The following is a 22,433-nucleotide window of genomic DNA, read 5'->3' as shown; positions in this document are numbered from 1 at the left end:
CAAGAAAGCAAACAGAATGTTGGGAATCATCAAGGAAGGGATAAGACAGAAAATATCATATTGCTTCTATATAAATCCATGGTACGCACACAGCTTGAACACTGCGTGCAGATGTGGTCGCCCCATCTCAAAAATGGTATATTGGACATGAAAAAGGCTCAGAAAAGGGCAACAGAAATGATTAGGGTTATGGAACGGCTTCTGTAGGAGGAGAGATTAATAAAACTGGGACTTTTCAGCTTGGAAAAGAGGCGACTAGGGGGATATGATAAGAGGACTATAAAATCACGAGCAGTATAGAAAAAGTAAATAAGGAAGTATTATTTACTCCTTATAATACAAGAACAAGGGGCCACCAAATGAAATTAATAGGTAGCAGGTTTAAAACAAACACAAGAAAGTATTTTTTCATGCAACACACTGTCAACCTCTGGAACTCCTTGCAAGAAGGTATTGTGAAGGCCAGTACTATAACGGGGTTCAAAAGGGAGCTAGATAGATTCTTGGAAGATAGGGCCATCAATGGCTACTAGCCAGGATGGGCAGGAATGGCGTCCCTAGCCTCTGTTTGCCAGAAGCTGGGAATGGGCAACAGGGGATGGATCACTTGATAATTACCTGTTCTGTTCTCTCCCTCTGGGGCACTGGCCACTGTCAGAAGACAGGATACTAGGCTTGATGGACCTTTGGTCTGACCCAGTACGACCGCTCTTACATTCTTATGAGAGGAGGTAGGATAAATCTAGGGCAAACATGGTGTGATGCTTTGGAGCCACTGTGTGAAGAGGAGAGAGCAGTTGCCCGCCCCCCCCAAGACAACACCTCTAGTCTACTTCAGGCAGGAGGCCAGAGTCTCCCCTCCCGCTCCTGCCCCCCCAGGAACACAACAGCACACCCCTCCCTACCATGAGCACTGCAAAGTTGTTCAGGTGCCGGCCGAGCAGGGTGGTGATGTTGGGCTCTTGGTGGGCCAGCTGACAGCCCTCGGCGCTCCAGCCCCCATTGCCCCCCAGCACCTCAAAGTTCCAGTGGGCAGGCATGGGGTCGGCTCCTTCCCTGAAGTGGCGCAGCGAGACAATGATGGGCTCGGTGAGGTTACTGACCCCACAGCCATCTGGGGAGGGAAGGGGAGGAGAACGGCTGAGCTGATGCACTGCATGGGCTCATCCCTCGCTTTCTTATTCCACTCCCTGCTGCCCAGCGCCCCAGGCAGGGCCAGACCTGGGGTACCTGCTCTGCAGCTGCCTCCTGGACCTGGCTAAGCAACATCCTACCTGACGCACAAGGGGAGAGTAAAGCAGCAGCAACCAATGCTTAGTGGAAGGCAGGCCCATGGCCTCTGCATGCTGCCACGGGGGTGCCCCTCCAGACCTCCATGAGCAGTGGGGAGGCCAGCTGCTCTCCTTCCAGATAAGTTGGCCAGCAAGGACCCCTACGGCTTCACATCTGGGTCATGGGATGGGCAAGTCTGAGCTCCTGAGAGGCGCACAGCCCACCGGGGGAGGGGGAGGAGGACGTGGGCTCCAGTGTGAGGCAGTCTGACCAGCTGACAGCAGCCTCTCTCGTCGCCCTGTGGAATGGCCCTGTCCCCCTGCAGCAGCGCCAAGCTAGCACCCCTTACGTGTCCCGGCGTAGATCACAGGGGTGGCCACGCTGCGGCGCTTGCCGTTGTCAGCCAGGCGGGAGGAGTTGCCGGTGCTGCGGAAGAGCTTGCCATTCCGGAACACCAGGAATTGAACTTTGCAGGCCTGGGGCAAGGAGAGCGGGGCCGAGGCGGAGAATAGGCTGGGGGGCAGCTGGATGGAGGCCAGAGCGATGCTGTTCTGAGGGGACAGGGAGCAACAGGTTAGCAAGCCCCAGATGGTGCAGCTCTCAGGCCCCACCTCTCCCCATCGCCACCCCCAGTACCTTGATGTGGAAGTTGGCCAGAGAGATGTTGGGCTGGCCTGTGGTGCACCTGAACTTCAGCTGCTGGTCAGCCAGGGGCTCGGCCTCCTGCTCCTGCAGCGACAGGCGCCCACTGTCTCGCTTCTGGAAGGCCGTGCAGCTCAGCCCCGTGTAGCTCTCCGGCTTGATCAAGTAGGCCTCGAAGGCAATGTTCCTTGAGTTCTGCCAAGGGCGCAAAGCAGCCAGGGCATTAGCAGGGCACCTGCCAGAAGAAGCCTGGCGGCTTCGGAGGCAGAGGCCAGGCCACTCTCCCCCAGTGCCCCTCAGTGCTGACCCAGCCCCCTGCTACTCCAGCCCTGCGCTCCCTTTAGTCCTGCCCAGCTCCCCAGCCCTGGGTCCCTACCACAGCCACATGCTGCGAGTTGCTGCTGAGCACGTAGCTCGCGATCTTCTCCACGGAGCGGACGATGCGGGTGCAGGCCTTGTCCTCGATCTGAGCCATCCACAGGATGTGGTCGTCCACCAGCATCATGTTACTTGCCATCTCCACCATGACGTCTGGGAGCTGGAGGGGAGCACGGGGTGGTTTTTGTGGGCTCCGACACACCCAGCCCCAGGGATTCAAGGAGGATTCCCCAGGGGTGTTTGGATGGTCCCTCCACTTGTGTGCCACAACCTCCCTTTTGGGGTGGTGACACCAGCCTGTCTCTGGATGGGTGTGAGGGCCAGCAGCGGCCTGCAGAGAGGCCTAGAAGGGGGCTGGGGGAGAGTGACTGCTCTGGGCAGGAGCTCACGGGCTGGAGGAGGGGAATACCTGAAGCACTCTACACCCAGGCTGGGCTCTGCTCACAGGCACCTTGGCAATGGGATGAAGGAGCTGAGAGCTCATGGACAGCACCATGTGGAGGGGAAGAGGGAGAACTGGGGCAGAGGAGGCCATGCGCGGAAGGGGAAGAGGGATGGGAAGGGAAGGGCTGTGCAGAGAGGGCTCGTCACAGGGAGCTGGAGCAAGGGAGAAAGCCATACCTGCCTGATCTGGTCCACGTAGCCAATGAACTTCTCAATCATCTGGGCCACATAGATGATGTCCATCATATCGGAGAAGTTAGCAGCCTCAGCTGTGTACACACGCAGCTGGTGCGCCAGCGTCAGGGCATTGGAAGCATTGATGGGCATCTGCAGGGGCAACAGGGGAGTCACCAGCTGGGTCAATACCCATCTCCTGCTAGCCCAACACAACCATGCCAGGGAGCCGGGGCAGAGACTGCCTCAGACACATCCTGACCGACAGCAGGGTCACTGAAATGTACTCAGGGCTTCAGCTGCAGCCTACAACTGGTACAGACATACCATGGCCACATAAGCCTGGAAACATGACAGGCAGACAGAGCATTTGCCTGCCAGCCTGTCTGTCCATCTGTCGGGAGTTAGAGGCGCTGAGACGGGAACCCAGTGGCGCCAGTCCTGCCCTCTTGGTTGATAGCTGGTGTCTGTTTGCAGAGTCCCCCAGCACCTCTAACTCCAGACAGAGCATGTGAGTAACGCTACAAACGCCGCCCCATGGGAAGCAGCGCAGTGGGTGTGGGGGACAGACAGGCTGGCAAGCAGACAGGTGCACACTGCAGACGGACAGACAGATGACACATGCCATCAAGACAGGAAGGCCGGATGGGCGAAGAGAAAACTGCTTCCTTCCCTGTGTCTCAGCCAGGCCCCACTCACCAGCACAAAGGTGTAGAGCACGCGGGTGATGTCGTTGGTGTACAGGCAGTGCGAGTAGTCGCCCTCCTCCCAGCGTCCCATGCGGTCACAGCGCCGCGACGCCTGCTTCTCCACTGCGGGGCCCCCGTTCGCGGCCAGCGAGGTGAAGGGGTACTGCAGGCAGGACTGGTAGGCAGTGATGCCGGCCAAGGTGCGGGGCCACCTAGATGAAAAGAGAAGGCATGCAATGAGAACGTGCCCGGCCACTTTGGGGCCCCGGGCAGGTCCCCGATACACCATTCTCCATCACTCAGTCCTTCCCCCTCCCCCCGCCGTGCAGGATCCTCCCTGTTCTCTCCTCTGCGATAGGATCCCCACCAAAATCCTCAAAGCCTCCAAATTATCCCCTTTCAGTCCCTCCTGGAAACCCTTTGCCATGGAGCTGGCAGGTCCTTGCACTGGGGACTGGTCCGGCTGCTGTCCCGCTAACATCTCCCCACCCCGCTGCATGCTGCCCACATCCTGGGTTGGGAGCTAGGGCAGTCTTTGGTCTCGGCGTGCCTAGCACTGTGGGGCCTTGATCCCCAGTCTTCAGGCCCTACAATAATAATAAGGGTAGAATCATAGAATATCAGGGTTGGAAGGGACCTCAGGAGGCCATCTAGTCCAACCCTCTGCTCAAAGCAGGACCAATTCCCAACTAAATCATCCCAGCCAGGGCTTTGTCAAGCCTGACCTTAAAAACCTCTAAGGAAGGAGATTCCACCACCTTCCTAGGTAACCCATTCCAGTGCTTCACCACTCTCTGAGTGAAACTTTTTTTCCGTTACCAACCTAAACTCCCCACTGCAACTTGGAGACCATACTCCCTGTCTCTGTCATCAGTACCTCTGAGAATCAGTCTAGGATCCATCCCCTCAGGTAGCGCTGAAAGCAGCTAATCTACAATCCCCCCTTTTTCTTCTGCAGGGCTAAAACAATCCCCACAGTTCCTCAGCTCTCTCCGTAGGTCATGTGCTCTCGACCCCTAACTATTTTTGTTGCCCTCACGCTGGACTCTTTCCAATTTTCCACATCTTCTTGTAGCGTGGGGCCCAAACTGGACAGCCAGTACTCCGATGAGGCCTCACATATGTCAACATCATGGGAATGCACATCCTCAATCTGCCTGGCAAGCCCCGTCCAATCGAGCTCACCGGGGCGATGCTTGGAACAGCTCCCCCACAATAGCCCAGGCAGGTACTTTGGGGGAGTCTCCGCTCTCCTTGGAGCAGACTTGTTCAGGCCAGAAGCTTCACACGTCTTACCTGCCTGGTTTGGTCTCTCCTTGGAGCAGTCAGCATCCTCTGCCCCCGTGCGCTTCCAAGTGAGCCCACCCCCAGCGGGGGTCCCTGGGGAAAGCCACAGGGTCTCGCACCCCACTTTGCAGTCAACGTTGACTCCAGCCAGCAGTAAAACAGAGGTTTTTTGATGACAGGAACAGGTCTAAAACAGCGCTGTAGGACAAGTCGAACCGGACCCCTCCGGCTGGGTCCATTTCTGGGTCAACCTGAGATCATCGTGAGCAGACCCCCACGTTCTGCACTCACTCCTCGTCCCCAGCCAGCCTCCACAGACAACAACCCCTCCAGCCTCTCCTCTCGGCTCAGCTCCTTTCCCAGGCAGGGAGTCACCTGATCTCTTGTCTCCAAACCTACAGTTGGCAGATCCTTTCAGAGGGGCCCAGGCCCCAGTTGCTAGAGACAGAGCGTCAGCCATTTAGGTGCTACTGGCCCTTTTGGCTCTGCCAGATATACTAAGAACTCCTAGGGACACTGAGCGCATCCAAACACAGTATCCAGAGCAAACATTAAAAACATTCCCGTTCATCACAGCCCCTTACTTACACACCAAAATGCCATATAGCTTCTGACAAGAAACACTGTCGGCTCATATCCAGCTTTCTCGTCACTGTACCCTCAGGTCCTTTTCTGCAGAACTCTTCCTTCAGCCATTCAGTCCCTAGTCTTAACAGTGCATGGGATTCTTCCGTCCTAAGTGCAGGACTCTGCACTTGTCCTTGTTGAACCTCGTCAGGTTTCTTTGGCCCATTCCCTAATTTGTTCTAGTGTCCCTTTTATACCTTCCCTATCTTCCACATATCTAACCACTCCTCCCAGTTTAGGTGTCATCTGTAAACTTGTTGGAGTTGCAGTCCACGCCATCCTCCAGGACGTTATAAGATATTGAACCAAAGCGGGCCCGGACTGACCTTTGGGGGCACTCCACTTGATACCTGCTGCCACTAGACATGGACCCGTTGATCACTATCTGTTGAGCCCAACGATCTAGCCAGCTTTCTATCCACTTATAGTCATCATCCAGCCCTTACTTCTTTAACTTGCTGGCAAGAATACTGTGGGAGACCATATGAAAGCTTTGCTTAAGTCAAGGAATAACACTCCACTGCTTTCCCTCATGCCACGACCCAGTTATTCTCCTCTAAAAGGCGATTAGGTTAGTCAGGCATGACTTCCCCTTGGCGACTGAATCCATGCTGACTGTTCCTGATCACTTTCCTCTCCTCTAAATGCTTCAGAATTGATTCCTTGAGGACCTGCTCCATGATTTTTCCAGGGACTGAGGTGAGGCTGACTGGCCTGTAGTTCCCTGGATCTTCCTTCTTTCCTTCTTCCCTTTTTTAAAGATGGGCACTACAGTAGCCTTTTTCCAGTCATCTGGGACCTCCCCCGTTCGCCATGAGTTTTCAAAGATCATGGCCAATGGCCGAGGAGCGCCTTGGCCCCATGCTATGTGCTTCGGAGCACTGTAAAAAATGACATTTAAAATAACAGCAGCAGCTGCAGCCCCTGCCTCCTCCAAGCACCATCTGCTCCGGCCTTCCAGGCTACCCTGACAGGAGAAGGACTTGCCCAAAGGCCAGTGATAATGCCAACCAGGGAACCCAGCCGCAGCAGCCCACTCAGTCTGTCAGTCTCAGGCCTGGTGCACTCACCAATTAGCATATGTGGAAGCAGGTTAAATCTAAGGAGGCAGGTGGATCCTGCAGGGCGGATTTTCAGCTGCATTCTCTAGCATGTACATCCCTAGGTTGGCCAGCCTCTCAGGACTTGGGAAGGGATGAGAGCCTTAGCTGAGAACATGCTGCCCTGCCCCAGCAACCAGCACTGCTCTGGTCCCTGGAAGCTATTACTGGGCCACAGAGGCTCTCCTCCCCACTCGGGGTGTCCTGCTGAGCATGTGGGCAGGGGCAGCGTGACCTTTTGCTGCCCAGGCTATCCCCTCCTGAGACTGACTGACAGAGGGGTCCAGACGCCAGGGCTGGCAGCATGACACCTTCCCTCAGCCCAGAGCTAGGCTTCTACAGAGACCACTGGAGCCCAGACAGACAGAGGGGAGGACTGGCGGGTGGGGCACAGGTAGGCAGGAGCTTTGGGGAGGGGGTCCACAAGCAGACAGAGATGGGGGACAGGCTGGCCAGCACTGGGGGGACGAGGGGGGCGGCCACAGGCAGGCCGATTTCCATTTCCTGAATGATAAAAGGAAAATAATGCTTAGCCCTCCTGCAGTGCCATGGCTGGGCTAGGCTGTGATTATCCCTGCTCCTAGCTCCCCTGCCACAGCCCTGGGAACCCACCACCAGCCTCAAGGGAGCCCGAGAAAATAACTACAGTGGGGGAGAAATGCAAACTGGCTGTGTAGAGCTGGGTGCACTGCCCTGCTGAGGAAGCTGGGGGCATCCGGAGCCTGCCTGGGCATCTCCTAGCACACAGCACAGCAGCTGGCAGTCTCCCAGCAGAATAGTGCCTCCCCTGGGGCACTCAGGGTCCCTCCAGGGACAGGCTGACAGCTGAGGCTCAGCAGCTGCAGGGAGCAGCACAGGTTTAGTGAGGGGTGGAAGGGGCCAGCCAGAGAACCCGGAGCACTGGCGACCCTGTCGTCGCAAGGCAAGGGGGGTTGGCCCACCCGCTCCTTTTGTAACACTGATCTAGCTCCTGTCTGCTGGGAACTGGACAGACACCCCTACCCAGACTAAGCTTGCCGATGACCAAAAGCAGCTGGTGAGCACCCCGTCTGGTATGTTAACAAGCACCATTTCCTTGGGGCTCTGCTGGGCCAACTGCCCATGAACCCAGGGCCGTCCTTAGGATTTATGGTGCCCTAGGCGGGATTATTAAACTGGTGCCCCTGTGCCTGTCTTGCTCTTAAAAACACAAACATAAGCTTACACTACTGGAAAACTTGCCACATGCATGTTATTAAAACCAGTTTAACGTAGTGAACCACACTGGAATGTTGATGGACTAGCCCTAAAGAAGTAGCACTATAGAAAAAATTCTGATTTGACAGAATGATGGAGAGATCAAAGGTGATGTCTTGTTTGATTGAAGATAGCAACGGACCAATCAAGTGTTCGTGACTCCTTGTAGAACGAGTTGTTTAATGAGCTCTTAGTTTGGAGAAACTCCATTTCCTGTGCTCTGTTCAGGAATTGTCCAGTAGAATATGTAGTGGCATGTCCATTTAGGATATACTGTCAACAAGTTTGCTGTATGAAATATTGACCAATGTCCATCATCAAATTTTGGGCATTTTTGGCAACATTGAGACGCAGTATCATTCTTCGTATAGTTCAAGCTGACATTAAATCAAAACGATCGCTGTGCTTCAGAGGCTCTCTAGAGTCACGGGGGTCCCCAACGCAGAGGCTCAGTGGGTGCACATGGCACCGCGCAGGGCCATCATCAGTGCACCCAGGCGCACTGGCATGGACGAGCATGCCGCAACAATGCCACTGAAATCGGGCGGCGACCATCTGAATGAGCTGCTTGCCACTGAATAAGCACCTCATCCAGAGCGTCGCCGCTGAACAGCCGCCGAATTTCGCAGCATTTCGAGCCGGATGCTCGTCCACCCACGGTCGGACCATTGTCTAGGTTCTTGCACTTTGTCATAGTCTCTGTTTCCTATTTCACTGAATTTAGGTCACTGCTCCAGCTGCTACAACTGAGTGAATGGAACCCCAGGCCGACCGCAAACAGGTTGAGTGGCTCAGCGGGTTCAGCCACTGGCCTGCTCAGCCCGGCGCCAGCCGGGGTTCCTTGAGGGTTCCCGGCCAGCAGTGGGTGCTGAGTGGGCCGGGCCAGGACCGGTCACACGGGGCAGCAATCGCCAGAACCCAGAGGAGTGGCAGGCTGAAACTGCTCAGCCACTATCGCATGCCATCAAAAATCAGGCGTCGCGTGCCACCTTTCGACGTGTGCGTAGGTTTTGGTGACTCTGCTCTATACATTCGTAAGGAGATGAGCACATTACAGTTGTCGAGGGACTCTATTTAGCAGTAACAGGGCTATAAAGTCAGTCCACGTTTTTTGTTTTCTCTGATGAAAACTGGCCCACTCCCTTCCGCAATACCAACTTGTGGCAAATAATTGTCAACAACTTAAATTTTCTGTTTTTGGGCTAAGAATATGATTTTAAAAAAATAATATTGAAATTGAATTCAGGATTGTTAGCAAAGCATTTTGGGAAATAACAATTTTGTTAAATGATAATCTACATGGCAATGCAGTACTGCTTTCATGCGTTGGCTCAACCCCCAGCCTGCCTGGTCACCAGCTGCAAATAGAGGAGATAGGTGGAAAACTGCAGGACCCCAAAATCCACTCTTGGGTGCAGAGTGGCAACAGCAGCAAACAATCCCTCAGGTCAATCACTGCCAATGGCACCACCGCAGCCCAAAGGCCATGGTGAAGTTAGCACAGCATCTTGCATCTCAGGGACGGGGCGCCCATGAGCCAAGCAGCTCATCCTGCCCTGTTGCGGCTCCCTTCCGGATGGAGAATGGATCACTGCAGACGGGGGAGGAGAACCGTGTTCCCAGCTAGAGTGACCAGAATCCCGATTTCCTGACTTTATAGGCCAGTCCGATATTTGGGGCTCGTCGTATATGGGTACCATTAACCTGCACCTAGGGGTGACGCAGACAGCCAAAGTGAAAAATCGGGAACGGGGGTGGGGGTGAAATAAGAGCCTATATAAGAAAAAGACCCAAAAATCAGGACCCCAGCAGCCAATCCCCTCCCTCAGACTGTGCTGCATTCGGCTCTCTCTAGGACCCAGCAGCCCTGCTCTTACATGCTCCACTGCTTCCCATCTGTCCAGGCTCCCAGCAGAGCGGTGCCCCCCAGACCTAGTGGTGCCCTAGGCGGCTGCCTGTTCTGCCTATGGCTAAGGATGGCCCTGCATGAATCAGGCAGGTGCAAGCAGCAAGGAAGCTCTGCTGGCATGGAGTGGGGGAGCAGGCATGTGTCTGTGCATGGGAGGGAACATGTCCATGTCGTGCACTGGGGGGATTCCAAGGGGGATCAGGAAAAAGTTTTCCAGCTGTGTGCAGGGCATGACAAAGAGAAAAACTTCAGACAATCCACAGAGCAGCTGAGATTTTTATGGGGTAATTTATTTCCCTTCCTGGAAATCTCGGCTCGGCCCAGCTGTTTCAACATCTGGTTTCTGAGCCACTCCCTGCTCCCCCGCTACCGCAACAGCTGGATTACGGGAGCGAGGCCCATGGAGGTCACATGCCTTCCCCCAGTTCCGCTCAGCAGACATCCAAGCCCAGAATTCTTCCTGCTTCCCACAGTCCTTTGCACCGAGCTTGAGACCCAATGGCTGGAATGAACCTGATCAGGCAATCAGCTACAAGGGACCAATACGGCTGCAGGGTCAAAGGGTTTGTCTGCGTGGGGAGATTGACTAGAACAGCTGTCTGGCGTAGACATACTTTCCCTGACTCGGAGTGCCCACATGGGGGCTAGTCCCAAAGAGCTGTCGTGCATTAAATTCACACCATAGCTTATTCTGGAATAAATCCCCTGGGTAGCGCTGATCCTGGCTGGAGCTGGCAGTGTGGATGGGGCAACCTGCTTTGCCTGAGCCCTTCATGCTCCTTGGTGCCCCAGTGCCAGACACCACCCCTGCCCGTGCCCCTCTGCCCTCAGCAGGATGGACCCCACCTGTCTAGCAGCTCTCACAGCCCAGTAATGCCACTGGACCCCTAAATCCTCCCCACCCCTTGGCAGCCTGCTGCCCTTGTACCCCCTGCATGCCCCCATGGGCACCGGCCTCCTCTGCATCCCTCTGGCAGCCCATATTCCACTCCTTCCCCCTGTGCCTCCCACCACAGCCCATTTCACTCTCAGACCCCAAGCCACCCTGTACACCCCCCAGCAGCCCCTGTGCCCCTTCCCCAAGCCCACCTATATCCCCACAGGGCTCCAGTTGCCCTGTATCCTGTATCACTCCCTGGCAGCCTTCATCCCCTACACCCTCCTCACCTCCTCCCGTATTCTCCCAACCCTCTGGCAGCAAGTAAACCCCCTAAGCCGGGTGTCCTCCACACAGCCCAGCTCCGGGTGCCAGAGGCCTGCAGGGGAGTTCCCGCAGCAGAACACCAATTTCCCCAGCTATCTAATTCCATATCCTGCTCAGAGCGGAGCGGAGGGGGCGGGGCGTGCGGGGGGTCCTGCTAATTTAAGCCATATTTACTGTACCAGTAATTTATATTCCATGAAGACCCCGCCGAGGTTACAGTGGGCTCCCAAAGCCTTTCGTCTCTTGCCAGAGAAATTCCAACACCTCTGCTTCTGGAGCCCGTCTGCGCTGCCAGCACGGGAAGCCTTTCAAAGAAGCCTCCCTATCAATGGCTGCCTAATCACTGCCAGATGCCGGGTCACCTGTGTGACTGAGTCTCAGCACCCCCCCTGCGCCTGCAGTCCAAGGAGTGGGCGGGGGGGGGGGGGGCGGCAACAGAAAAGCCCTGACACCCCCACGCCTGCTGCGCTGCTGCCTGGCCCCCTGCCTCCCACGCTTTGTCTGGAGTTAGAGGCACTGGGAGACTCTGCAAACAGACACCAACTATCAACCAGGAGGGATCTCCAGTCACACTCCACGCCACGGTGCAGCTTTCCACCCCTCTTGGAAGCACTAGGTGTTGGAGGCTGGGCTGGAGGGACCCAGGGACTGGGCTCACAGGGCAAACCATGTGCTACCTCCTTTTCCCCCAGGCCCTCTGATCCTCCCAGGCAGCCAAACTCTTCATTCTGATGGAGGAAGGTGGAGGGAACTCCCCTGATGCCCCCAGGGTTGTAGGGGCAGCTGGCGAAATGGACTCCTCTACACTGCAGCTGGCCCAGCAACCCGGTACCCTCAGCAGCCCCACAGGGAAATCCAGTGCCCCTTGTGCCAGCAACACGGTGCCCTGCTGGGGGCGCTCACCATACATCGATCCCAGCAGGAACCGTGATGAGGCCACTCCTACCCCAGGCCCTTTCCCCCACGGGTAACTGGGCAGTGGGCGTGGGTCAGCGATCGGGAGGTGCCGCTGGAGGGTGCACATTGGAGCATGGCAGCTCCAGTTCTGACCTGAAGTCCCCACGGTTGTTGGTGACCCTCTCGGCCGGGCAGTATGAGGCCGACGTCTCCAGCACCACGATCTCCACCTTCTTGCTGACGTTGCCCTGGGAGGTGGAGACAGCACATTCCCACTCGCCGTTGGCAGAGACGTGGATGTTGGAGAGGATGAGCTCACTGGGTAGGGGGACAGATGGGGGCAGGGGGGAGACACAAGGCAAATGCTCACATCTCAGAAGCCAGGAGGCTACGAGAGGACAACACATAGCCTCTCTCCTCCTCCAGCCTAAGGGGCAGCGGCGCTCGCTGACACGCCTGGCACTGCCCTAGGCCCCATCGAGTGACAGGCAGAAGCGTGTCTGTATCCGTACCCACTGCTCACCCACTGGCGAGACATCTCCCCAGGGCTCAGCCAGCGCTTTCCTGCAGTCCCTTTCCTTTGGGGTGGGGGCCCAAACCAAGGCCCAGGGATCATTTCAAATGCCACCACAAGGCAGCCACCTCTGGGGAGGACGTGGCAGCTGACAAGAAAACGTTGCCATTTAGCCCATAAATAAAAATCCCAGATGGAATTTACAATGGAACCTAGGGGAGTTATGCACTCAGATCCCAGCCCCCCGCCCCAGGTGAAGCAGAGTGCTTTGCACCCAGCTGAGGCTTAGTCAGGAATCCCAGCTCCCGTGGGCTCGGTTTCAGCAGGAGCTGTCAAGGTCCAGAATGACCCTGGCCAGGGCTGAGCTGAGCGTTTGGGAACCTGGGTACATTGCTTGGTACATTGGCTGCACCACAGAGCACTTATGCCAGGGCATCCTCCCCCAGTGCCTATGGCTCGCTCCCCAGCGCCCAGGCCAGTACCCTGGCAGGATGGAGTCTGTGTCGTACCTGGTGATGAAGGTGCAGTCATGGATGAGACTCTCCTCCAGGATGATGCCAGTCTGCTCGTCCCCCTCCACCAGCACCCGGTTGTGGTACCACCGGATACGGGTGCTGCTGTCCAGGTAGGTGGCTGTGCACTGGAATGGCAAGCGGTCGCCCTGGAACACCACCTGCCGCAGCGAAGGGATCAGGTGGTGGGTGTGCAGCTCCGGAGCGCCCACTGTGGGAAAGGGCCAAGATACCTGGGTGAGCCACCTCATCCCCCGGCAAGGCAGGGAGCCCCCTTCGGCAGTGCCCAGCCCACCTGGGTCAGTCATGACCAGAGGGCCCTGTGGGTCATGATCCACAGGCTGGAGTCGGTCTTGGTCCCTTCCCTAGCCAGACTGGCACCCACCAGCCTGGCTGGCACTAGCTGACTCCCTACTGGGCCTGCCGAGGGGGTTATCCAGAGCCTTGGCAGTCAGAGGCCTGAAGGATGGCTTAGGGGCTAGCCCTCAGATACTCCACACGCTGCCCACCCCTTGCTCTCAGTGCTCTGGGACTGGCACTCAAGGCCAGGCTGCCTCACCACACTGCAGTTGGCTCTCCCTGATGCTCCTCAGCGGTTTGGCATGCAGGGTGCTTGGGTAGATGCACAGCGTCTTGTCGGAGATCTGAGCTGAGCGGTTTCTGGACCAGGGCAGCGTCCAGCGCAAGTTGCAGTCGCACGTCAAGTACTCGGTGGCAAAGTCACTGGAAGAGGCAAACCCGAAGTGCTGGAGTCAGGGACGGCAGAGGCCCCACAGAGACGGGTTTCGGCAGAGTGAGCCCAGCTGCTGCCAGGACCCCCATGCTTCAGTGGCTGGGGACCGCTGGGCACCGGGGTCCACGCTGGGACAGGTAACAGCACGAGGCCTGTCCCCGACGCTCACTGCAGGAGGCCGAAGTGTCACAGGAGCAGCACACAGAGGGTGTATCCGTTGCAGCAGGACATTGGCAGCTATGCATACTACTGTCCCCATGCCAGTCTGCACACACGTGTAACTGCCAGCACACACACGTGAGCACACCATGGCTGCAGAGCACTGGGCGTGAGCTTGGTCCCTGCAGAGCTCCACGCACACCTCTCGCTCAGCTCCCTGCTGGCCAGGGTGACTCTCTCTGGTGAGGGGGGGCCTTGCAACGCGCCCTTTCCTCTCAGCAAAATACTCACATGACTTTCAGAGATGGCAGCTCGTCAAAGACGCCAGGCTGGAGGCTGGAGAAAATATTCCCTGACACGTTCCTGTGAGAGGAGACAAGAACCGGGCTGGAGGTGACAGAGGTTTTGGCTGATGTGCTCTGACCAAGCCAAGTCCCAGTGCAAACATCTCCCGGTGCAGAGCCAGGGCAGGGAATGGGCATTTCCAGAGACTGCAAAACCTGCTCTCCCCACACTTCTGCCTCCCTCCCACCCTACTCTGGGGCAGGAAAGCTCCTGGCTCCAGGGAGCACATGACGACTTTCGCCTCAATTGCCAAGACTGCTGAACTGGGACCTTAAAGAGAGCTTTCGGTGCAGGGACGGAGCTATGTTCATACAGCACCTGGCCCATTGCAGGGCTACCGGACACAATAAACATCCTGAGTTCCATAGAGCCAGAAGCATTTCACAGATCATCTCCTGTGTATCTCAGGCCAAAGAATTCGCCCCAACTCACCCTGTATGGAACCTAACCCCCTCAAACCGTCATTCAGCCTCACCTCATTACTCCCTCTGTGAGGGGGCGACCACCATTATCCTCATGGCACAGAGTGGGGACACGGTCTGAGGCAGGCCCAGAAATAGAAACCAAGGGCCTACCTCGTCACAAGTGTTCTGGGAGTCAGATGAGACACATTTTAAAGGGGCCTGACATGCAGGAAGTGCTGAGTATCTGCCCTCTGAAAACCAGGGCCCTTTAGGTCTCATGTGGGCCTCCAAAATCACTAGTCACTTTGAAAAATGTAAGGCCAGGAGTCTTGATGCTCAGTCCACAGGCGCTGGGATGAGAACCGAGGAGTCCTGGGACTCAGTTACTCCCTCTCACATTACAAACTCTCTCAACACGCTAGCATCATGGATTATACAGAGATGCACACTGAAAACTCAGGGCAAAAGTTTGCTTTTTGCTTTAATTCAGTTCCCCTCAGAATCTCTCCAGCCATTTCAGTCCCGCTCAGCTTTTGTTCTCGGGGTTAGCTCCCCTCCCTGGCCTGGTTTTATGGAGAAAAGTGAAAACAAGAGGCCTGGCCCTGCTTGCCGCTGTGTCTTGGGGTTTTAAAGCTCACTTTGATCAAGAATGCACACAATCGCCAAGCAGCACTTAATGAGCTCCCCAGACAGGTGGGGACAGAGAGGAGCCCACATGACAGGCTGAGCAGCAAGGGCCTTTAATGAGCTCCGCGCTGAGCGCTACCTTCGCCTGGCAGACAGTCCATTCAGCCATCGTCACACGCATTCTCCGGCAGAAGCTGCTCTGAAGTGTCTGCCCCCAGAAGCTAAGCCACTCTGTGCTTGGGACTTGGAGAGCTAATGGAGCCACTGGGCAGGCAGGCGGCTGGGCAGGCTGCAGGGGGAGGCTGGGAGTGGCCAAGTGGTGGCTGGCTGAGGGGCAGGGGTCTCTCTCCTCCTTTCTTCCCCACAATCCAGACTCCCGCCCATGTGTCTAAATCCAAGAGAGGGTGAAGATCAGAGACAACAGCACCCTGGGTGGGCTAGTGTCCCTGTGACCCTCTTGATGCCACCTGGCTGAGGGCATAGAAGGTGCACAGAGTTTTTTTTAGGGATCTCTGGGTCAGTTATGTGCACAATAGTTCACTGAAGGGGGCACGTGAGGGCTCTGCAGAGAGCCAGTAACACACAGCCATGGCAAAAGGATAAGGGGACATTAACAGGTACGGACCTATCCTGGAAATGTTGTTTGTAAGGCTAAGCGTTAAAGCAGGGCACTGGGAGGTGACAGACGGTCCTTCCTGACAAGCAGGAGGTGCTTATCTATCAGTTGGATCAGATGCAAACCGAGCACTGTATACTTCCCAATGGATCCCCCTCTGCCTCCTGAGCCACCAGCTAATCCCAATTCAGAAACCAACAGGAGATTGCACATCTACAGGAAGGAACCTCGGGAGGGCGATGTGACGAACTGGGAACGTTCTTAATGTTTGCTCTGAATACTGTGTTGGTGCCTCAGTGTCCCCTAGGCAGTTCTTAAGTATCTAGGTGGTGGAATAAGGGTGTGTGATTGCTGCAGAGCAAAGGGCCAGTGCACCTAAATGCCGGGCACTCTGTCTCCTAGCAACTGATGGCCTGGGCCCCTCCTCTGCAAAGGTGCCAACTGAAGGTGTTGGAGACAAAGGGATCAGGTGACCTCCTGGCCCGGGAAAGGAGCTGAGCAGAGAGGAGGGGCTGGAGGGAGGTTAGTCTGGAGCTTGCTGGGGACGAGGAGTGAAGTGAAGACCTAGGGGTCTGGCTCACTGCCCCCCAGAATGGACCCGGCCGAGGGGTCTGGTTCGCTGTATCTACAAGCTCTGTTTTAGACCCTGTTCCTGTCATCGAATAAACCTCTGTTTTGCTGGCTGAGAGTCACGTCTGACTGCAAAGTGGGGGTGCAGAACCCTGTGGCTTCCCCAGGACCCTGCCTGGGCGGGCTCGCTGTGGGAAGCACACGGAGGGGCAGAGGATGCTGAATGCTCCAAGGAGAGATCCAGGAGGTGAAGACATGTGAGCTTCTTGCCCTGAACAAGTCTGCTCCAAGGGAGAGAAGGCTCCCCAAAGTCCTGCCTGGCTTTGTGGGGAGCTGTTCCAGAGCATTGCCCAGTGACTCCGTGACAGGCCCCCGATTCTGGAACAAAAATCAAAGGGTTGTTTTGGTCTCTCAGGGGTTGCACAGGGACACCCTAGTAGCATCACCTACGAAGTAAGCAGTGGACTTGCTTCACGAACAGAAGCTCCCAGCCAAGTCTGGCCGTTACACACTGGAAGGATGTTGAGTGAGCGTTTCCTCTTCTGGCCTAACAATATCCTATCAGTTAAATTTAAGCTCTCGCAGGCATGTGATGCTTTTAGTGTATATGTGTAACCCTTTGTTTTCAACATCCCCTTGCTCTCATTGGCATCTCTGCTCCTCGTTAAATAAACTTGTACAGGCTCCCTCTGTAAACAAATCTAAGTGTGGCACGTGAAGCTGAGCTGTAGTCTCGTGTGTAACTGGTAAGCTGGGAACTGGTAATTCGGTGAGTGCTCAGTGGAACAGGGGCTGGACATGGTCTGGGGACTCTCAGGGGACTCAGGAGTTGGAATGTGTCTATTGTTAGGCTCTGGCTGGCAGGGGCCAAGCTGTCCCAGGCTAAGGGCCGGTGGAAGCGAGATGGAGTGGCCGGAAAGGCTAGGCTTTGCTCCATCCCTTGCTAGCAGAGAGCAGGGTCCCGCTGTCGGGTGGGAAGGGGAACGAAGGCGAAATCGGGAGAGCAAATGTGGGGGTCCTGCTCCACAACAGCCAAAAGCCCCTGGCCAGCGCTGTGCCTGTGGGCAGGTGCCCTCCTGGGAGCCCTTCCCGCGGGCCCCTCCCGGGTACTTACAGCCGAAGGAGGTTGGTGAGTCCCTGGAAGACGCTGGCGCTGAGGCAGCCGATGCGATTGTTGGAGATGTCTCTGGAAACAAGCAGAAGGGACATAAGAGCTGTGTGAGTGCTGGAAGCCAGGGCTGGCTACGCCCTGCTGGGGGGAGCTTCTGGTGCTGCAGAGAGAAGTGCTCTATAAATGAGCTGACTGACAGGATTCAGGCACTGTTGAGAGTGGGGCAGCTGCTGCTGTGAGTGCACCCAGCACTGCTGGAGGAGCTCAGCACCTGCCTGGTGTGTGGGGTGAAGCGGCAGGACCGGTAGCTCCCGGAGTCGGGCTGTTTCAAAGCCCAGGTTGCAGCGCAGAGAGAGGACCCTGTGCGGATGGCCTCTGGTCTGTGCACTGGCCCCCGCCCATGAGCCAGCTGCAGGCTCGACTCTCCCAGAGGAGTGAACCAGGAGCCTGGGGCCACTTACAGGCGCTTCAGCTCCGAGAGGCCAAGGAACGCGCCAGGCTGGATTGTGCTGATCAAGTTGTTCTTGAGGTCCCTGGAGAAAGAGAGAGAGAAAATAGATAGAAAGGAAGCTAGTAGCTGGCAGGGGGCTCCGTGTCCTGGTGGGGAGCAGAGCAGTCCAGCACAGTGCTCCTGGCAGATCACTCCCCCCACATGGTGTCGACCCAGGTCAGGGGAACCCAGATTGGGTGCAAACCATGCTGGAAGGTCCCTTGGACAGGGAGCCATGGCACCAGCTGGCAAACACCTGGTATGCCTAGCCAATGTCACAGACCGAGGCCGGGCTGCCTGGATGGGCCTCCTCCTCCACTTGCCCAAGAGTAGTGAGATCATGCCCTGATACCAGCAATGGCTTCATCCATTCACCTGCTCTATGATGGGAAAAGAACTTCCAGAGACTTCCCAGGCTGCTGAAAAATGGAGTTGAGACATCAGTGCCCTGTGTGGTGGCACCGCTTGTGAGGCGGATGCCTGTCCACAAGGAACTGGACTGGCACCCCCTCTGCCCTAGCTCGAATCACGCGTGAATATCTGGAATGAGGGAAGTACGGCGGTGCCTGCCAGAGACCCCTTGCCGCTCCCAGCAGCCAAGTATGGATCTTGATCAGCAAGTGGCCTGGTTGGAGGGGAGGAGTTGGCAAGGACATTCCTCCTGGGAGGGGGCAGAAGGAATCCCGGCCCAGGTGGATCCCGGGCCATGCCGGATGGACAGGTCTGAGAGAGACAATAGGGTTGAAATAACCTTGACCTGGACCCTTCTGGTGCCTCTTTCTACAGCCAGCCCCACTATCTAGTACGGGTGTCAGGACCCTCATGGCTCCACTTCACAGCACTGCTTTCCAAGGGAGCAGAAGCCTGCAGGCCCTTCACAATGACTGTACCGCGCTAGTCAGGCAGGATAACCGGCCTGGAAGGGCACATAAACCTCTTGGGAACAGGTCACATGGGGGGAAGGGCCAGGAGGTGCGAGGGTTAACTCGGTGTTTGCAAAGCGCTTTGAGATCCTGCATGGACCGGGCAGCAGAAAGGGACCCTATTGTTGTTCCTGCTCCTGGTTTAGATTCCTCAGCCAATCAGAGCCGGGAGTTGCCAGGCCAGAGAAGTGCTGGGCAGGAACCTCATTAGCAGCTTTCAATTCAATCTCTCTCTAATTATCTCTCAGAAGAGAACAGGGAGTGAGGTTGGAAACTCTTACAGCTCCCTGCCGGTTTGAAGGAGGGAAAGACACCAGGCCTCTGCGCTCACGAGCGCTTGCACGCTTGGAGCTCTGCAGAGGAGGCAGCGGACAAGGGTCTGCCAAGCAGCACCTAATTGGCCGAGCAGGCCATGCGTGCGTATTCGGTGTCCCCATGTGTAAAACAGTCAAGGGCGTCCTTCCATACAGGTGTGCATCCCAGGACGAGCTGACGGTTCGCCACGTCCCAAGACCTGGCGCGTGATGTTGCTGGGAGTAGTGGATTTGCCATGGCCACGGGCCCACACTCCAGGGGGGCCCCAGCCAGGGCCACTCTTCTCCACCCCCTGCTCTCTCCTGCAGGGGGCAGAAGCTTGGTGCTCCTGGCACTGAGGCTCCTGCTGCAGTAGGGCTGCCAAACTCCCCCTCCATTGCCTCCTTCCACAGCTTGCTCAGTTCCCGCCCTCCCCCTTCCTGCCACAGATCAGCTGTTTCGATCAGTTGTTTGCCAGCAGGAGGGAGGGCCCAGCATGCTCACCTGGGGAGAGGAGGCAGAGAAGAGGCGGGGTGGGGCCTTGGGGAGATGGGGTGGAACAAGCAGACCTACTCTAAATGCAGAGCTGCACAGCCAGGCTGAAAAAAGAAGGTGCTGCTCAGTTCCTGGCACTTTGCAGCTGGACACCACCACCTTCTGGGTCCTCGTGCTGTTTGAGCTTCCTTCTGTGTGCTGGGAGCCATCCATCTTGTACAACAGTGAGTGCCCGTGGTGGGGCAGGCAGGGCAGGAGGACAGAGGCAGTGGGGAAGGAAGGGGGTGGGATGGGGAGGAGATGGAGTGGTGGGGAAGGGGCATGGGATGGGGAAGAGAAGGGGACAGAGCAGGGATCTGCAACCTTTGGCACGTGGCCTGCCAGGGTAAGCCCGCTGGTGGGCCAGGCTGGTTTGTTTACCTGCCTCGTCCACAGGTTTGGCCAATCGCGGCTCCCACTGGGCATGGTTTGCTGCTCCAGGCCAATGGGGGGCTGCAGGGTGAGGGATGTGCTGGCCGCAGCTTCTTGCAGCCCCCATTGGTCTGGAGCTGCAAACCATGGCCAGTGGGAGCTGCGATCGGCCAAACGTGCAGAAAGGGCAAGTAAACAAAGCGGCCTGGCCCACCAGGGGGCTTACCTTGGCGGGCCGTGGGCCGAAGGTTGCCGATCCCTGGGATAGGGGAAACAGGGGTCCCCTTGGCAGCAGCTGGGGCTCCCCTGTTAAGCAGGCCCATCAAACCCTCACCCTGACAAGCCCCACCTCCCCTGTATCTGTACCACCCTGATAAGCCGCTCCCAGACACCCTCCCCACTGAGCCCCAACCACCTACACCTAAGCCCCCACTTAAATGAACCCTGTAGATAAATCTCTGTATTATGCATCTTCACATAACTTTCATATGACTTTGTATTATGCCTCTTCATATAACCCTGTATTAAGCTATTTTCATACAACTTTGTATCAAGTCCTTTGATATAGGAACTTTGTATCAAATCCCTATGTAGAAAAACTTACAGAAAACTTTGTGTGTTAAGCCTTGGTATAATGTTATAGTCCCTAAGGATCGTTAAAGTAGAAGAAAAAAATCTTTTTGCTAGGAGTAGAATAAGATTCCCTCTCCCCTCCCCCCCCCTTAATCAATTGCCCTGTTGAATGAATGAGGTGTGAATGAGCAAGGCGTGGAAGGCAGGCACCTCCAGACAGCTAGTTGGAGAGGGGATCGAAGCCAGACCCAAGGACAATAAAACTTGTCAAGTGGGCTCACTAAAGAAGAGCAGACAAATTGACGGCCAGGGGTAAGGGGGATGGGGTTAGAAGCAAGCACCGTCTTTTGGAAACACCCTCTTTGAACAGCATTGGGACAACACCCAGAAGGAAGCAGCACAAAGGACCAACTGACAGAGACACAGATTTTGAATCTGGTACAGATTTGCATGAGAGAGAAGCTGTTATAAATGTGAGGCGTCTTGCAGAGGATCCCGGGTCTGGTCTTGTCAACATCGGTCTGGATCTGCAGAATCCCGGCTCCACCCCTCCCCTGTCTAACTCACTTGGCCAGAGAAGTTAAGGGGAGAAATAGTTGGTGACAGAGAGAGAGAGAGAGAAATATAGATCATATGCATATGATACAGTGTTGATTGATGCATGTACCACCAATGAATGTGGCGTTTGCCTTATTCCCCCTGAAAAGATCCTATGGCATACTTTAAGTACAACAACCCCACCTCCCCTGCACCCAGACTCCCCTCTCCCCCGCCTGAGCTCCAACTACTGTCACTTGGTCCCCCTGCAGACTCCCATTACTCCTGCACCTCCCTGTGCATCCAAATCCCCCACTGAGCTGCCTGCACCCAGACTGCCCCCCACAGAACCCTCTTAACCCCCTCTGGACACCCCACTTTAAGTCCCTCTGCATTTGGATCCTGCTGCCATGCTGAGCCTCCCTACCCACATCTGGTGTGCCTGGCGCAAAAGGGGCAGGGCCCCAGCGTGTTTCTGTGGCAGGCCTGGCCCTTGTTCTGTGTCAGGGTCAGGTTAAGCCTCACTGTCAAGTACCTGTCTCATGGGGGTGGGGGAGGCTGCTGGGTATTCTCCCGCCTCCATGCAGTCAGTGACCTGTGCTCCCCACTGCCATGGTGGAGCTTCCACATTTATTTATTATAAAAAAAATCAGGAATATGGGGCACTGTACAGCTGTGATGGCGGGACTGTGAAAGGGGTGCTGGACAGTAGAGGATCTGTTGGTGGGAGAGCTAGGCAGGGGGTATGGTGTGCAGGGTGCTGTGCAGTTGTGGTGGGAGGTCAGTGGGGTGGGGTCTCTAGGCAGGGAGTGCTGGGCATAGGGATCTGTGGGGGAAGTCTCTGGGTGAGGGGGCACTAGCATAAGGACAAGGCACTGGGCAGGGGGGCAGTGTGGAAGGGGCACGCTGGCAGCGCAGGGCTGGGTAGGCCAGTGTGCGTCTAGCAGTTTTAGGTTTGTAAACAGTGCCCTTGTGCTGGGCTGAGTGAGGCCACTCCCGTTGTGCCTCACTGCCCCCAACCAGCCCCTCGCTCTGCGGACCGCCTGTCATAAACAGATAGCTAAGGATTAATGTTTCTTTTACCTGTAAAGGGTTAACAAAGGGAACCAAACACCTGACAAGAGGACCAATCAGGAAACTGGATTTTTCAAAGCTTAAGGGAGGGAATTTGTGGGGTTTTTTTTGTCTTGGGTCTTTGTCTGATCTGTGCTCTCTCAGCTACGAGAGGATCTATTTCCAATCTTTCTTATCTTCTGTTTC

The 22,433-nt window shown here is 56.2% G+C and overlaps 1 protein-coding gene across 1 annotated transcript in view; it reads right to left on the bottom strand.

The window, feature by feature from the left end:
• Window positions 1-22,433, bottom strand: part of ADGRA2 (adhesion G protein-coupled receptor A2) — a 145,197-nt gene that overhangs the window by 37,491 nt on the left and 85,273 nt on the right. Inside the window, exons 3-14 of the mRNA XM_032773991.2 lie at window positions 17,912-17,983; window positions 17,454-17,525; window positions 14,069-14,140; window positions 13,445-13,608; window positions 12,883-13,096; window positions 12,013-12,177; window positions 3,610-3,811; window positions 2,914-3,063; window positions 2,291-2,452; window positions 1,909-2,109; window positions 1,622-1,823; window positions 906-1,114 (exon numbers count right to left, since the gene is read on the bottom strand). Coding sequence (XP_032629882.1) covers window positions 906-1,114; window positions 1,622-1,823; window positions 1,909-2,109; window positions 2,291-2,452; window positions 2,914-3,063; window positions 3,610-3,811; window positions 12,013-12,177; window positions 12,883-13,096; window positions 13,445-13,608; window positions 14,069-14,140; window positions 17,454-17,525; window positions 17,912-17,983 — 1,885 coding nt within the window. The remainder of the gene's footprint in view (window positions 1-905; window positions 1,115-1,621; window positions 1,824-1,908; window positions 2,110-2,290; window positions 2,453-2,913; window positions 3,064-3,609; window positions 3,812-12,012; window positions 12,178-12,882; window positions 13,097-13,444; window positions 13,609-14,068; window positions 14,141-17,453; window positions 17,526-17,911; window positions 17,984-22,433) is intronic.

The sequence above is a fragment of the Chelonoidis abingdonii genome, chromosome 2 (genome assembly GCF_003597395.2).
Source record: "Chelonoidis abingdonii isolate Lonesome George chromosome 2, CheloAbing_2.0, whole genome shotgun sequence".
In the NCBI taxonomy this organism is placed as follows: domain Eukaryota; kingdom Metazoa; phylum Chordata; order Testudines; family Testudinidae; genus Chelonoidis; species Chelonoidis abingdonii.
This window is presented reverse-complemented; position numbering and strand designations above follow the sequence as displayed.